The sequence below is a fragment of the Ovis canadensis genome, chromosome 2 (genome assembly GCF_042477335.2).
Source record: "Ovis canadensis isolate MfBH-ARS-UI-01 breed Bighorn chromosome 2, ARS-UI_OviCan_v2, whole genome shotgun sequence".
Taxonomy (NCBI): domain Eukaryota; kingdom Metazoa; phylum Chordata; class Mammalia; order Artiodactyla; family Bovidae; genus Ovis; species Ovis canadensis.
The window spans coordinates 208,438,200-208,455,960 of record NC_091246.1 but is presented as its reverse complement, the minus strand read 5'-3'; the positions used below and the strand labels follow the sequence as shown (position 1 = coordinate 208,455,960).

The following is a 17,761-nucleotide window of genomic DNA, read 5'->3' as shown; positions in this document are numbered from 1 at the left end:
GGTTTCAAGCCTCTCTTCCAACTCTGCCTTCAGAGACCTCTTGTCTGCGGTTTGGAGTTGGCTGATGTGGGGTATTTACAACGTGGAAATTGGCAAATAAAACAAATCATTGATTTTTCGAGAGGAACTGGCTACTACCAGCACACCATTGGCTTCGGGGAATCCCAAGAGTTTTGGGGGTGAATGATTTTGGGGGTGAGCAGACTTGTGTAGAACAAAGTACGAGCAGTCTCTATTGAGTTGTTGGGTAATGAAAACTCCACCACTGTTGAAAATTCTGATGCTGTATTTATTAATGATAATACAAATGGAAAGAAGAATTTTTGATTCTAAACTTCCTTATACATATTGGTGAAAATGTGAATCCTAAAACATAATCATACAGTGGCCTAAATCACAGAGAATAATGAAAAGATGCTAAAATTACCCTTGACAATTGGGGGCCAATCTACATTTTGCTTGGCTTTGAAAATTTTAAGGTCAAACATGTGTTGTTGCATTTTTTGAGGAAAACACATTTTCTGAGGATTAAGACACATGGATGGACCAAGGTGTAAATGTTGATGGATCATCTCTGGGGATCTAAAGAAGATCAAAAGAAAAAATTATTAATAAAATATTGTTATATGAAATAAGTTATAATTCAGAAGACACATTTTTTTTAAAAAAGAAAAGTCAATATCCATTTTATTCTTATTAAAATTAGATAATTTTCATATTTCTTTCAATCCTTGAGTTTTAAATCTCCTTATTCTCATATACTTCTTATGTTTGGGATAAGATGCATGTTATTCAGAAGCCCTGTGATTTCAAAGGCATAAAGTGCAATCTAATTCTTACAAAAGTTTTTAATTGGAGGATAATTGCTTTACAGTGTTGTGTTGGTTTTTGCCGTATAGCAACATGAATCAGCTGTAAGTACACACGTATCTCCTCCCTCTTGAGGCAATCTAATTTTACACCAGAGACTCATTTGGGCTGCAGTAAGCAGTTCAGTATAGAAACAGTCTCTGATGATAGTGCTAGATGTATTTCTAGCAGCTGGAAAATGCACCTATGATCTATTAGGGTGTGATTACAGGGCATATCAAAGAGTGCCCAGTGACTTGATGTGCGTGCATGCTAAGTCACTTCAGTCGTGTCTGACTCTTTGCAACCCTGTGGACTGTAACCCGCTAGTCTCTGTCCATGGGATTCTCCAGGTAAGAATACTGGCGTGTTGCCATGCCCTCCTCCAGGGGATCTTCCCAACCCAGGGAATGAACCCGTGTCTCTTGTATCTCTTGCATTGGCAGGCAGGTTATTCACCACTAGTGCCACCTGGGAAGCCCTGTGACTTGATAGTTCCATTTAAATTATTTTTATTAGTTTGCTTAACAGATATTTTCAGAATAATTGACCAGATCTGATATCTACTTAATCTAATTTAGTTATTAAGGCAATGAAAATAGCACATCAATTTCATCTTACAAAATGTTTAAAGCAACCTAGCATGTCCATTTGATATGAGCACTGGGTCCGTTGTGAGCTTTTATTTGGGATCCGAAACTTTAAACCATCATTTGAAGAGGGTCGCTCACTTTGCAGCTGTGTTTGCAGTTTGAAGCATATAAGTAGTAAGTGAAGCCAGAATGAGAATTTTCAATGGAAAAGATGAGCTTGCCCTGTAATTTTTACGTGGTTGTCAGGTCCATACCAACAACCTGGAAGTTCACATAAGGGCTGATTCTAACAGGGAGCGCTCCCCACCAGCCTTACCATGTCAGTGAACTGATCCACACAAGTCATTCTAATCAACTCAGGGGTTGCTGGGCTACTCAGGGTGAAAGTCTTGGTCAGCCCCCTCTCTCTGCGGGCAGCAGCCACGGCATCATATATGGCGAACAACACAGAGGATCCCAGGAACATTCCAGCCTCACCTAACCCCTGAGAAGGAGGGTAAAAGGCTGTCAGAATTGCACGGTTCTTTTAGGGCTAATTTGTGTACACACACACACTCACTCCTCCTGACTTTACAACCCTCTGAACGTATTGCATCAAAATTACCAGAATCAAATTCCCACCCTACCCCCCTGCTTCCCACCCTTCCCACTCCCGCCATCACTCCCCCGCCTGCTGATTTGTGTGTGTGTGGGGGTCCTCCTCAGAGTGGCTCATGGAAATGTCCCAAGGGCATCAGGACAGTGGGCAGCTAAAATGTCTCTCCCTGACCCCCCCCCCCCACCCCCAACCCAGGTAAAGTTCTGGAGACAGAAGCCCTCAGGGCCCTCTAGGATACTCCAACTGCAGCTCCAGACTATTTTCACTGAACTCAAGACCACAACAAAACAACAATAATATTTGTAGCTGAGCTTGAAAGACAGTGAGATGGTTGCCCCCTGGAGGGTGGACTGTGGAAGTCTTTGTATGTGTTAACTTCCCTGACTGTGTGTTGGGTGCTTTTGAATGAACAATGTGGTGGCATTACATGCTGAATAATTCAGCAATGCTTCTTTTTACTAATTTTTCTTCTTTCTTTCTTCAACGTGTTCTGGTCCTTGATCTGTGTCCAGGGCCTTAGTGGAGAGATGGGTCCAAGGGCCCAAGCAGATAAAGGCTATCCCAGTCTGTGGCGCTCTCTCTGAAGCAAATGCCGGGGAGAGGGGGAGAGGGGGAGCTGGCAGAAAGAGGGTTTTCCTCTGAGGAGAGGGGAGGTGGGGAGAGCAGGTAGTAGACCGGGCAGAGAGGTGGCTAGGTCCTGAGGGCTGTGCCCTGTGTCAGGATGGTCTTTAGCGATGTCCCTGGTCGATGTCTGGTGAAGTGGAGGTCGAGACCATTGGGACAGGAAGTCTCACCTTCCTCCCAACCTGACCTACTCCTAATAAAGAAAGGGACTTCTCTGAAAGCCTGAGGTTAAAGTTGCCATCTGTCTGGCCAGATGTGGGCCTAGAATAGAACTTCAGTTGGAGAAGTCGTGTGTTTTCCACACGTGTTTGAGGACCTTGCCCTAAGTCTTTATGAGCCAGTGAGAGCTCATTGGTTCTATGGAGCCTGGGGTCAACACCTCCTGTATCTGTGGCATTAACACCTCAGAGTAAACTGTCAGTGAGAAGCTGGGGCGAAAGTTTATCCTGACCTGGGGAGAGTGAGGGGAGAGGCAGTGTCGATGAGAAAGACTTGAGTCTGGAGGGCAGGGAAGGCTGCAGAAAAGAAGGTCCAGGGCCGGTGAAATATGTCTACTTCAGTTTAATCTCATGGTGGCAATTAGCCTAATGACCCAAGATGTCTGCTTACTCCTTGGCCCTTCTTGTCTGATTCAAACTCATTTCATAATCTCTCCTGAGAGCAACTGAACAACAACCCAAGAGTGAAGACTCTACTTGGGCTTCTGAAGTCAGTGAATGTTTGCTTTTTTTTTCCTTCTTCTTTTGGTATTTGCAATTGCAAGGGATAAATTAATTCACGGGATTGCTCATATTTCTTTTTCTAAAAAATATTATTTTTATTTATTTGGCTGTGCTAGACCTTAGCCGTTGTACACAGGATCTTTAGTTGTACCATGTGAATCCTTCCAGTTGCTGCATGGAGGATCTGGTTCCCTGACCAGGGGTTAAACCCTGACCCCCTGCATTGGGAGCACAGAGTCTTGGCCACTGGCCCACCAGGGAAGTCGCTATTTTACGATTTATTGACAGAATAGGTAGTTATGGGATGAATTGTGCCTCCTTAAATTCAGATGCTGAAGTCTTAACCTTGACTACCTCAGACTGTGACCATATTTGGAGATAAGGTCTTTAGAGAGATAATTAAGTTTAAGATAATTAAATTTAAGATAATTAGGTTTAAGATAATTAAGGAATGAGGTTTTTAGGGTAGACCCCAATCCAGTATGACTGGTGTCCTTTTAAGAAAAAAAATGACACAGAGGCACATTTAGTATATGATAAACCCATGATCATACAAAGGCATGGGGGAAGGTGTACATCTGCCAGCCAAAGAGAGGCTTCAAAAGAAATCACATCTTCATCTTGGACCCCAACGTCCAGAACTGTGAGAAAATGTATCTCCACTGTTTAAGCAACCCAGTCTGTAGTGTTTTGTTAAGGCAGCCCTAACAAACTCATAGAGGTCTCGGGTTCTTACCTTGGACGAGTAGATGGCGATGGGATTTCCGGAACGCACCAAAGTGACATTGAACTCTTCAGGTATTTCAGTGACGGTGGGGATTTTATAGTCATCTGGACCCCGAGAGTAAAGCACGCCTTCTGGGGAGTATTTCAGCTCTTCTGTGGTATAGAATCCCATGCCTTGGACAAATGCTCCTTCAATCTACCAGCAAAAATTCCAGTTCATAAGTATGTGATATTGGTTGAATAAGTGTTCCAATGTGACTGAAAAGGGAGCTCTGCACTATAGTAAGCCACTCTTGAAGGCACTGTGGTGGCTTTATGAATGGTCCCCAGGATCTGGAGCCTGCCATCCAGAGGTAGCCTGATCTCATCCCCAGCTCTTCTCACCAGAGACCCCACCCTCCAGGGACCTGACACTTCTCAAATTTTGGGTAACATGCCAAATCCACCAGATTCATTCAGATCTCCAAGTCTTGATGGTTTGTGTGTGTGTGTGTGTGTGTATTTTTTTGGCCACGCCCATAAGGCTTTGGGATCTTAGTTTCCCAACCAGGAATTGAACCCAGGTCAGGACAGTGAAAGCACCAAGTCCTAACCACTGGACCACCAGGAATTCCCAGGACCTCCAAGTCTTTGTAAAGCAGTATACTCTCTTCATTGTTCACCACTCAGCTTGTCCACCTGGCAAATGCCTATTCATCCTCCAAGTCCAGTCAAAGAACAACTGCCTCTTGGGAGACTTTTGGGTCCTCCAACCATCCAAGTCCATCCTGGGTGGACTTAGGAACTGCCTCATCCAGGTTCACAGCATCTTGAACAAGTTACCCTATCAAGGAGGGATCAGAGGGCCTTTTCCCTGTATACTCTCTGTTCTGTTCTTGCTCTTGTTTCACTCTCACTAGCTTGTAAGTACACTGGGGCCTGACCTTCCTGTATTCTGTTCTTATTCATGGTGCTCGGTGCATGGGTTCTCGGTAAATGTCTGTTGAATTAGTTGTAAAAGAAGCTACTCTCTTAACTTGTCCCACCTTCTCCTTCCCGTCTCAGGTCCACAAGTCTGTTCTCTGTGTCTGCCTCTCTATTCCTGCCCTGCAAAGAGGTTCATCAGTACCATTTTTCTAGATTCCATATATATGGGTGAATATATGATATTTGTTTTTCTCTTTCCGACTTACTTCACTCTGTATAACAGACTACTCTAGGTTCAATGAACTGAGAGACTAGCATTGAAACAGATATTACCATATGTAAAATAGATAGCTAAAGGGAAGTTGTTGTATAACACAGAACACCCAACCTGATATTCTGTGACAACCTAGAGGGGTGGGATGGGGTGGGGGTGGAAGGGAGGCTCAAGAGGGAGGGGGATGTATGTATACTTATGGCTGATCCACCTTGTTGTATGGCAGAAACCAACACAACATTGTACAGCAATTATCCTCCAATTAAAAAAAGCAGTTAAAAGCAATTTAAAAAAATAAAGAAGCTAACATTAAGGGAACATGAACTAGAAATGGAACCATGACACTGTATTTATTATAATTTCTGCATTTCATTATTTCCCTTTATAAATTGCTATGGAGAGTAGATCAGTTAAACAAGGTGGGCTGGAAGAAATATTTTTATTAAATTAAATATTTTAAAATTAAAGCCGTGCTGTGTCCTATTTACAAATGATTGTGTTCTTAGGAAAATGAAGGTCTTGTTTAAAAGGGGTATCTTCCTGAAGGTTAAAAATTGAAGTACAGTTTGCATTTTATTGAAACGTAAAATTACAGAATAAGGTAAACAAATTTAAACACTAAATTTGAGTGTTTCCAAATGCTTGTTCCTAAGGAAAAGATCAAGTTCCAAGAGTGGCAGTCTAACCCACTTGTGGTTTTCTTTCCTTTTCCAATGGAAAAAATGCCAGATTTTCCTGATCGTGACCTCTCCCTTTCTGCCTCTGCTTAACAATAAAGAGGCAGGAAAGAGCTGGGAAGAAGGGGAAGAAAAGGGAATGGGAGGTGGGGCTTGTGGTTCCTAAACCTTACCTGCTTGCAGTGAATTTCAGGTTAAAAGTGCTTCTGTGTAAAGCAAAATCTGTCACAGAATATCAGATTGGGTGTTCTGTGTTATACAACAACTTCCCTTTAGCTATCTATTTTACATATGGTAATATCTGTTTCAATGCTAATCTCTCAATTCATTGAACCTAGAGTAGTCTGTTATACAGAATGAAGTAAACTATAAGCAAAGTGAAAAGACAGCCTCCAGAATGGGAGAAAACAATAGCAAATGAAGCAACTGACAAAGAATTAATTTCAAAGATATGCAAACAGCCCATGTAGCTCAATTCCAGAAAAATAAACAACCCAATCAAAAAATGGGCCAAAGAACTAAACAGACATTTCTCCAAAGAAGACATACAAATGGCTAACAAACACATGAAAAGATACTCAACATCACTCATTATTAGAGAAATGCAAACCAAAACCACAATGAGATACCATCTCACGCCGGTCAGGATGGCTGCTTATCAAAAAGTCTGCAAACAATAAATGCTGGAGAGGGTGTGGAGAAAAGGGAACCCTCTTACACTGTTAGTGGGAATGCAAACTAGTACAGCCACTATGGAGAACAGTGTGGAGATTCCTTAAAAAACTGGAAATAGAACTGTCATAGGACCCAGCAATCCCATTGCTGGGCATATACACCGAGGAAACCAAAATTAAAAGAGACACATGCACCCCAATGCTCATTGCAGCACTGTTTATGTTAATCAGGACATGGAAACAACCTAGATGTCCATAGACAGATGAATGGGTAAGAAAGCTGTGGTACATATACACAATGGACTATTACTCAGTTATTAAAAAGAACACATTTGAATCAGTTCTAATGAGGTGGATGAAACTGGAGCCTATTATACAGAGTGAAGTGAGTCAGAAAGAGAAACACCAATACAATATATTAATGCATATACATGGAATTTAGAAAGATGGTAACGACAACCCTATATGTGAGACAGCAAAAAAGATACAGATATGAAGAACAGACTTTTGGACTTTGTGGAAGAAGGCAAGGGTGGGATGATTTGAGAGGATAGCATTGAAACATGTGTATTACCATATGTGAAATAGATGACCAGTCCAAGTTCGATGCATGAAACAGGGCACTCAAAGCCGGTGCACTGGGACAACCCAGAGGGATGGGATGGGGCGGGAGGAGGGAGGGGGGGCTCAGGTTGGGGGCCACATGTACAGACATGGCTGATTCATGCCAATATATGGCAAAAACTACCACAATGCTGTAGGTAATTAGCCTCCAATTATAATAAGTAATTTTTTAAAAATATGGGGAATCCAGTCCCAGCCTAGCAAGGTTATGATGGAGCTAGTCTGGACCTGGGTGGGCCAGGGATCCTCATTTCCAATAAACACTACAGGTCTTCTGTTGCAGACTCTGAGGATCACATTTTGAGATATACCCAGTGGCCCATCTCTTCCTTATAAAGTACATCAATCTATATAAACCAGTCTCCTAGGACTTAGGACAGCGGGAAGCTGTTTGCATATGAAAGCACCACAGGTGTGTTGGGTGTGAAGCCAAGCTGCTCAGCCTGTGTAGACTGTTCCTCAGGTGTGGAATGGCACTAGCCGACTCCCTATCACCTGGGGCTGATTGGTAGGTTTCCGGTGGGCTGATGCTGCTGGTTTGTGGGAACCCACTGTGAGTAACAGGCTAGGAAAAAAGCAAAGTTATGCAAACGGCTGGAAAGGTTTTAACTCTAAATTTAAAAAGCCTTTGGTCATGTTCATTTTATTTGTGAGATAAAAATCAGAAATTCAGCAAGAGGGGAAAAACTTTAAGCATTTCTTTTTCCCTTATATTTTGCTACATTGTGGTCTACTTAAAACCAATATTAATATGAATACTGTTGTACCTTTCTATTAGGTATTTATATAATGTTCCCTAATTATGAACATATTAATGTCCACTGAGGACTGTGACTCAGATCATGAACTCCTTATTGCAAAATTCATACTTAAATTGAAGAAAGTAGCGAAAACCACTAGACCATTCAGGTGTGACCTAAATCAAATCCCTTATGATTATACAGTGGAAGGGACAAATAGATTCAAGGGATTAGATCTGATAGAGTGCCCAAAGAACTATAGATGGAGGTTCATAACATTGTACAGGAGATAGTGATCAAAACTATCCCCAAGAAAAAGAAATGCAAAGGCAAAGTGGCTGTCTGAGGAGGCCTTACAAACAGCTGAGAAAAGAAGAGACGCTAAAGGCAAAGGGGAAAAGGAGATATACCCATCTGAATGCAGGCTGCCAAAGAATAGCGAGGAGGGATAAGAAAGTCTTCTTAAGTGATCCATACAAAGAAACAGAGGAAAACAACAGAATGGGAAAGACTGGAGATCTCTTCAGGGAGAAGGAAATGGCAACCCACTCCAGTATTCTTGCCTGAAGAATTCCGTGGACAGAGGAGCCTGGTGGGCTGCCGTCTATGGGGTCACACAGAGTTGGACATGACTGAAACAACTTAGCAGCAGTCGCTTCAAGGTCTCTTAGCAGATCTCTTCAAGAAAATTAGAGTTACCAAGGGAACACTTCATGCAAAGATGGGTACAATTAAGGACAGAAACAGTATGGACCTAACAGAAGCAGAAGATATTAAGAAGAGGTGGCAAGAATACACAGAAGAACTGTACAAAAAAGATCTTTATGACTCAGATAACCATGATGGTGTGATCACTCATCTAGAACCAGACATCCTGGAATGTGAAGTCACGTGGACCTTAGGAAGCATCACTATGAACAAAGCTAGTGGAGGTAATGGAATTCTAACTGAGCTGTTTCAAATCCTGAAAGATGATGCTGTGAAAGTGCTGCGCTCAATATGCCAGCAAATCTGGAAAACTCAGCAGTGGCCACAGGACTGGAAGAGGTCAGTATTCATCCCAATTTCAAAGAAAGGCAATGTCAAAGAATGTTTAAACTACCACACAATTGCACTCATCTCACATGCTAGTAAAGTAATGCTCAAAATTCTCCAAGGTAGGCTGCAACAGTACATGAACCAAAAACTTCTAGATGTCCAAGCTGGATTTAGAAAAGGCAGAGAAACCAAAGATCAAATTGCCAACATCTGTTGGATCATCAAAAAAGCAAAAGAATTCCAGAAAAACATTTACTTCTGCTTCATTGACTATGCTAAAGCCTTGGACTGTGTGGATCACAACAAACTGGAAAATTCCTCAAAAGATGGGAATACCACACCACCTTACCTGCCTTGAGAAATATGTAGGCAGATCAAGAAGCAACAGTTAAAATTGGACATGAAACAATGGACTGGTTCCAAATTGGGAAAGAAGTATGTTAAGGCTATATACTGTACCTTGCTTATTTAACTTATATGCAGACTACATCATTCAAAATGCCAGGCTGGATGAAGCACAAGCTGGAATCAGATTGCTGGGAGAAATATCAATAACCTCAGATATGCAGATGACACCACCTTTAGGACAGAAAGTGAAGAGGAACTAAAGAGCCTCTTAGTGAAAGTGAAAGAGGAGAGTGAAAAAGCTGGCTTAAAACTCAACATTCAAAAAGCAAAGATCATGGCATCTGGTCCCATCACTTCATGGAAACAATGGAAACAGTGACACTATTTTCTCGGGCTCCAAAATCATTGCAGATGGTGACTGCAGCCATGAAATTAAAAGACGCTTTCTCCTTGGAAGAAAAACTATGACCTAGACAGCATATTAAAAAGCAGAGATACTACTTTGCTGACAAAGGTCCATATAATCAAAGCTACGGTTTTTCTAGTAGTCATGTATGGATGTGAGAGTTGGACCATAATGAAAGCTGAGTGCTGAAGAATTGATCCTTGATGGAGAAGACTCTTGAGAGTCCCTTGGACTGCAAGATCAAGCCAGTTTATTCTAAAGGAAATCAGTCCTGAATATTCATTGGAAGGACTGATGCTGAAGCTGAAACTCCAATACACTGGCCACCTGATGCGAAAAACTGGCTCATCTGAAAAGACCCTGATGCTGGGAAAGATTGAGGACAGGAGGAGAAGGGGATGACAGAGGATGAGATGGTTGGATGGCATCACCAACTTGATGGACATGAATTTGAGCAAGCTCTGGGAGTTGGTTATGGAGAGGGAAGCCTGGTGTGCTGCAGTCCATGGGGTCACAAAGAGTCAGACGCAACTGAGCAACTGAACTGAACAGAACTGAGGCTAAATTAGAAATCATACATATTCCTGCTATAAAGGCAACCGCTGAAGAAAAGACAACTTTTTCTTGAATATTTTTCCCATATCTTATCTATTTGTGTGTGCAGTATACACTACATATTGTAGAATACTTGTATCAGGCATAAACAACATTTAGAGGACTCTGGGAAAGAATTTTCTAAAGGGAACTGACCAAAAGCCTCTGTGGCAGTGGCTCTGGTATCACGCACCTGTCCAATGTCCACAGCTGGGTTTATGCTGAAAGCAGCATCCATGAAGATGTCAGTCCTAAGGAGCTGAAAACACAAGAGAGAAAATGCACAATGGGAAATGCTGTTTACTTAAAATAGATTTGGACTCAAATTATGTATCTGTCCCTGGTTCTCCCACTGGGAGAATCTTAATACACAGAAAACAATGTTTGTGAAGATGGTGAACACAAGCGTCACTCTTTACCTTATGAGCCCCTGTGAGACAGTCGACTTCAACCTCGGAACAGGATGCTCCATAAACAAAATATGGGAAAGCGTCACCTTCCCCCTTCTTCCAGTCCATATTTGTCTGGTAGCCTCTGAGAAGAGAAGTCAGGAATGAAAAGAAAAGGCATTTTCCCCACTAGTGGACTGAATGCCCGCTGAGCTCTGGGTCCTGGAGATGAAGAGAGCACCCACCCTGGGGCTGATGCCTCTCTTCCCATTTCCTGAGAGTGGGGTGGTAGTGATCAGAGCTGCAAGAGAACCACCGCAGACGTGGGAGAAGGCCCACTGGTGTCCCAACCCTGCCCTCCAGTGCACAGTTGCTGGGATGGCCAGAGTGGCACTTAGGGAGCTATGGTGTCCCTTCTGGTTGGTTAATAGCATGGAGGCCTCTGGGAATCCTTGGCCCTCCCCCACCTCCCTTCGCACCCCATGACCCAGGGCTGAGGGTTGACAAGGGGCCCAGAAGAGCTCCAGGGCTCTCAGCGCACTTGGTCAGATAGCTGAGTGCACACCATCCTTGCCTAAGTGTAATCTAAGCCAAAACAAGAATGTCCTTTACTTGAAATATCCAGTAGTGGAGAGACTGATGGATTCTTCGTAGGCTTCCGAAATCTGGAAGAGATGATTGGTTACAAAGAAATAAAAGTTTGGGGAAAGCAACGAGAAAGGCCTTCCATGAGGGGCTTGCTTCTTCTGGTTTGCACTGAGCTCTGTATCTGTGTTCCCCTGGAGTGAGACTCACGCCCATACAAGCCACAGGTCAGGCTTTCCAAGGGAGGCGCTTAAAGGCAGCTGCTGGCTATACTCTGGGACTCTATGTTTTGAGATTGTAGTATGAAGTTTATTATTTTTTTCACCCTTTTTAGCTTTTTGAATTAGAAAACGGGCTAGGCCGCATTCATGTGCTTACATATGTATGCACACTGTATGCACACAGGCATGTATATTTTTATACAAACATATAAGGTAAGGTGAAGCCGCTCAGTCGGTCTGACTCTTTGCGACCCCGTGGACTGTAACCTACTAGGCTTCTCCATCCATGGGATTCTTCCAGGCAAGAATACTGGAGTGGATTGCCATTTCTTTCTCCAGGGGATCTTCCAGACCCAGGGATAAAATCCGGGTCTCTTGCATTGGAGGCAGATGCTTTAACCTCTGAGCCACCTATATGTATATGTATATATGCATGTACGTATTCTTTTTTTTTCATGTATGTATTCTTACCCTGACTTTTTCCCAAATAATTTGAATGGCTGTCTCCGTGTATTATGTCAGCTTCCCTCCTGGAATAAACTGGGTGGGGCTGGGAATACTACTACTAATGGCTATAATAATAAAAACAAAATAATTAATCATTTATATTAATTAAATATAGCTTATTATATTTAATATAATTGTATTAATTAAATAATTATTATAAAGTTATTATAATAGAGTAATCTCTTGATATTAGGACTGCTATCATCTCCGTTGCTGGTGAGAAAGCCAAGCCCTTGAGGCGCCAGGGGACAGGCGCAGGGCACCTGGGCAGTGACGGGCAGGGCAGCAATACTGGGTGTTTCAGTTTAGACCCTATGCTCTCATCGTCGCTCTCTTGGAGGCTCAGATGGTAAAGAATCTGACTGCAAGGCAGGAAACCTGGGTTCTATCTCTGGGTAGAGAAGATCCCTTGGAGAAGGAAATAGCAACTCACTCCAGTATTCTGGCCTGGAGAATTCCATGGACAGAGGAACCTGGTGGGCTACAGTCCATGGGGTCACAAAGAGACACAACTGAGTGACTGACACTTATTACTTACGCTGCCATCGTGCTCTGTGAGAGACTGGGCTCTGGAATAAAGTCACGTTGCAATGAACACAGACATCTCTTACTCTTTTGGAAAGCAGAAATAATGTTAAGAAATGTTTTGTTCTTGAAAGGGCACCACAAACTGGTCCGTGCACGCAGGATTTGGCCCACCTGGGTGTATCTGCCCTTTTCCAGGCAAGAGTGATAAAGAGAACACTTACCCACTCCTCCCACTTTCCCTTAGGGTTTTTCCCGATGACTGGCTGAAGACGGGCTTTAAGAATTTGGCAGGCATTCTAAAAAGAAATATTTGAAATATCAGAAATGAAGGCCTCAGGGAACAGCAAAATACTCAATTCAAATGTAGACAATCGGTTTTGAGAACCTGATTCCTAGTCCTCTGGGCAGGGCTTCTTAAACGTGATTCACAGATGGAACCCCTCAGAGGGGGACAGACATCCTTGTGGCTCCTGAGGTGTTGACTGAAAATTATTTTTATCATTGTCTTGTTTAAATATGTGTTAACATAAAGTTAGAGCCTGTGTATAGTTATAGCTCTTTGATAACTCTAAAGCAAACATAAAACAACAAAGCGTGCAAACCAATCTATAGACCAATAAAATTCAGAATAACATTAATTTAGTTGCTGATCTTGTTTTTCTGAAGCTAAAGTGCTGCTTGGAATGAAGAAAGGTCTGGAGTGCTGAGGCATACATACTTCGGAGTTCATGTGCCTAGAGCATGCCAATTGACGGATCGATTTTCTCTCTTATTTAAATTGCTGTGGATTTTTATTTTGCACTTCATACTTTGCCATCATTTGCTATTCACTGGGCCAGGAAACATCATTCATATATCAAGTCTATCTCTGCTATTGTTACCTTGGTCCCAAATGTTGACAAAGAGATCTCGTGGCAATACTCCACTTATAAAGCGGTCATTCTGATGATGCAAAATATGCTTGCTTTAATTGTTCAAAGATTTTCATTGACATGAAAATAAAAATTATTGAGATGAAATCTCAGACCCTTCAGATTACCCCTACTGATCCCCAGGTGTCGGTGGGCCTCAGCTTGGCTTCCACTCAATTCAAATGCAGATCTCTTTACTTGTCTGCCCTCAGTTACTCCTCTCAGACTCAGAGCCCCGCTCACACCCTCTCTTGGTTTCTGTTTCTTCTGTTCTGTCTTCTCGTCTTTGGGAAATGTCCTCTGGCTTTTCGAGTATCAGGGAGATCCCTGTTTTCATTAATCCGCCTTTGCTGGCTCATTCAATTTTCAATACTGACCTCATTACCAAGGGATACCTTCTACAAGAGTGCCACATTCAAGACAAACATGAGTGTCAGAGATCCTGCCTGTCTGAAGCTCAGCTGTTCTTCCCCTTACTGGCACCCTGACCACATGCTCCTGTGCAGACCAAGGGACTCTCAAGAGTCTTCTCCAACACCACAGTTCAAAAGCATCAATTCTTTGGAGCTCAGCTTTCTTCACCGTCCAACTCTCACATCCATACATGACCACTGGAAAAACCATAGCCTTGACTAGACGGACCTTTGTTGGCAAAGTAATGTCTCTGTTTTTCAATATGCTATCTAGGTTGGTCGTAACTTTTCTTCCAAGGAGTGAGCGTCTTTTAATTTCATGGCTGCAGTTACCATCCACAGTGATTTTGGAGCCCCCCAAAATAAAGTCTGACACTGTTTCCACTGTTTCCCCATCTATTTGCCATGAAGTGATGGGACCAGATGCCATGATCTTCGTTTTCTGAATGTTGAGCTTTAAGCCAACTTTTTCACTCTCCTCTTTCATTTTCATCAAGAGGCTTTTTAGTTCCTCTTCAGTTTCTGCCATAAGGGTGGTGTCATTTGCATATCTGAGGTTACTGATATTTCTCCCAGCAATCTTGATTCCAACTTGTGCTTCTTCCAGCCCAGCGTTTCTCAGGATGTACTCTGCATGTAAGTTAAATAGGCAGGGTGACAATATTCATCCTTGACGTACTCCTTTTCCTATTTGGAACCAGTCTGTTGTTCCATGTCCAGTTCTAACTGTTGCTTCCTGACCTGCATATAAGTTTCTCAAGAGGCAGGTTTACTCCCATATAAATGACTTGAGATTTAAAAAAGAATTCTGGGGTTCTGAAATTAACAACTTCATTTTCCTCAGCCAATGGACAGCCTATTTACACCAGGGCTAGAGCCACTGTCTTCTTGGCAGCCAATGAAGCCCCAGCTTCTGCTCCACATGATTCTTTTGAAAATCTGGCATGATGGTTGGCTGACAAATAGTCTAGAGCCTTGGGAAGCTGTGAACCTCGAAAGCTCTTCGTAATCAACCCACCATGGAAGCCCACTGCAAAACTGTAGGAGGCCTGATGGCAACTGGGTGACAAACTGCCCCTCCTTTCCTCCCAAGTAGCTCTCTCCGGATCTGCTGAACACCACTCTGTGCAAATCAGACAGTGGAAGGCAGTGTGTGGGAAGGCTTCATTTTGAGAACTACATTTTTAGACTTCAGATGAAGGATTTTATTTTGTCTCAAAGTGGCCCAGGAATATCCACATAGTTCTATTAATAAACGAAGTTTTCATGTTGTAAGCTGTACTTTATTCACTGATTTTTGAAAGCAATCTTATTCTTGTATGTATTTTTTGGTGACTCTATAACTGTTATGAAATAATTTCTGTTGCCCTGCCTTCCAACTCTGGCTAAACTCTAATCTCTAGATTGAAAAGGGGATGGTGGCACGGGGGAAAGGGTAGGGAGAGAAATGGAGAGAAGCCATGCCTGCCCCTTTCCGCCTGCAGGCCCAAGCTGGGAAGTAGCAAAGACAGTGGAATTTAAAGTACATTTTGGAATTTTGGATTGGACATTTAAATTACTGAAATGAGATAAAAGAGACCAATGGGGACTTTCCTGGTGGTCCAGTGGTTAGGACTCTGCGCTTCCAAAGCAAGGGCATATGGTTTCAATCCCTAGTTGAAATAAGATCTTGCATGCCATGTGGCAAGGCCCCCCAAAATGGATTTTAAGTGATCTTAGAGTTATTAGAACAATTAGAGGTAGATTTTATTCAAGGGAGAGGAGAGAAGCCCACAGAGGGAGCTGGAACCACTTGGAGTCTTGGTTCTGCCAGTGATTAGCTGAGAGATCTAGAACCACTTGCTTGATCCTTCTTGGCCTCAGTTTCATGTTCCATAAAAGAAGGGATGGGGCAAGATCCCTTCCAGCACGGTGCCCTGGGTGACTGAGAAATGAAAAAAAGTCACCTGCACTGCCTTCCCGTGGATGTCTGCCCCCATTGAGCCAGCTGTGAAGGTCGCATTGGGAACCGTGGTGGTGTTCGTCTCAGACAGGTGTATATACGACTCAGGGATGTTCAGTTCACGACTCGCCACCTGCCAGGAGCAAAAGAAAAATACTATTTATTTCATTGACTTTAATTCTCCCTCCCCACAAGTTAAAAACCTTTTATTTCTTTTTTTGAATTGAGTATAAAACCTGGCTACCCTGTACTGATGAACATTTAAGGGGACATTGGTGATTTCATCTGTTGATTATATAACTCAGAAGATTTTAAATGGCACTGTGAAGCAGATGCGGTTTTCTTTGTGGCCTAGCGAAGAGTCTGTTTTCGTTTATGCCTCTTTCGCAGTAGCGGCGCAGCAGTACAGTCACCCTAGGACACCTAGTTTAGGACAGCACAGGCAGACAAGGTTGAGGTCCAGCAATGCTGTTCCACAGTGGAGAGAAGGAATACGTATCTCACCTGGATCATTTTGGTGTGAAGGCCTTGTCCCAGTTCACAGCCACCGTGACTCACCAAGACAGATCCATCGAGATAGATGTGGACAAGAGCAGCAGCCTGGGGACAGTAATTATAATACCAGTTTGGACACTGACATAGCCAAGTGTTGCCATGAGTTTAGCTGAGGTTACCCTATGAATGGCTTTGCTTCAATGAGCCAACCTCTCATTGTTTATACTGGAGAGGAAAGCCTTTACAGATAGCTACAGACAAGCCCTGTCAATAAGCCCCAGGCTTGCAAACACTAGTGCAGAGGCATGAAGTGTGGCTTAGCCACACTCCCACATGTGTCCTGCCCACTGGAGGCATTGTGTGGTTGGCTTGCGTGTTGCCTCTCCAAAGCCCCAACCTGCACAATACTCTATTGTTTGTTCCTTCCTAAACATGAAGATTAATTTTAAAAACAAATGGGAACTTGGATAAGTCAATTTCCAGGCACAACCCGCCCTGGATACCAGAAGAGCTGGAAGAAAGTCAGGATGTTGTAATAATTTCCAAATGCTACTGACCTTAAGAATCATGGTTGGGAAGGGTGTGGGCCCCATTATGTAAATTCCAATTCAGCAGAAGGTTGAACTTGGAGTTCAAATACCCATTTTTAAAAAAACTCTCAGGTGATTGGGATAATTGGCCATGTTTGGCATACAAAACGCCTTGTGCAGTGGCAACAGAGCCATCATCATTTTGTAAGTGAGGATTTAATTTAGAAAAGCAACATAATTTACCACATTAAGTTAGTGTTACTATTCTGAACATTATTGGAATTTATCAGTACTATTTTTATTAATTTTACAAATTTGTATTTTATTAAAGCATAAGAACTATAAGAAGCTTATTCTTTGTTCTGTGGTTACACACAGTTAAAAATATTAAAAAAAAAAAAAAAGCAACCATTGAAAGTCCACAAGAATATGTTTGTTTTCCTTTAAAGGAGATCTGTTATTCTGGCTTGAGAGATACTACCTGGGGGAAAGACTGAACATCTGCTCCAAACTCTCCTGACCTTCCCTCCCTCCTTCTTAATTGCCTTTCTACCTTGTTAGTAGACTCTGAGGAAGAGCGTATATTAAAGGTAGTTTTAATAAAAGACAGCTTGGCCAAAACTCATTCACAGCAGTAAGGGCACCTGTCTTTGTATGGGTTTGGTTATGAGAATATTTCAGAGATTGATGGGAATAGAAGCCAAAAGAAAAAAATCAGAAATAAGAACTCTATGAAAAACTGTTTAAGATGAAATTAAAAAGGAGGCATCGTAGTCACTGAGCCTCAATATAGGAATTCCAAGTTCCGTACAGATAGGAGAGCTCTATTCTCGTGTGTTTTTGAAAT

The 17,761-nt window shown here is 42.5% G+C and overlaps 1 protein-coding gene across 1 annotated transcript in view; it reads right to left on the bottom strand.

Moving 5' to 3' along the window:
• Positions 1-268: 268 nt before the first annotated feature.
• The window catches only part of LOC138432850 (aldehyde oxidase 4-like), a 66,439-nt gene continuing 48,946 nt past the window's right edge, over positions 269-17,761 (bottom strand). The window contains exons 27-35 of the mRNA XM_069574481.1: positions 16,394-16,489; positions 15,894-16,022; positions 12,845-12,919; positions 11,395-11,447; positions 10,813-10,927; positions 10,587-10,652; positions 4,123-4,308; positions 1,759-1,926; positions 269-582 (exon numbers count right to left, since the gene is read on the bottom strand). Of these exons, the coding sequence (XP_069430582.1) occupies positions 529-582; positions 1,759-1,926; positions 4,123-4,308; positions 10,587-10,652; positions 10,813-10,927; positions 11,395-11,447; positions 12,845-12,919; positions 15,894-16,022; positions 16,394-16,489 (942 nt within the window). The 3' untranslated portion in view covers positions 269-528. The remainder of the gene's footprint in view (positions 583-1,758; positions 1,927-4,122; positions 4,309-10,586; positions 10,653-10,812; positions 10,928-11,394; positions 11,448-12,844; positions 12,920-15,893; positions 16,023-16,393; positions 16,490-17,761) is intronic.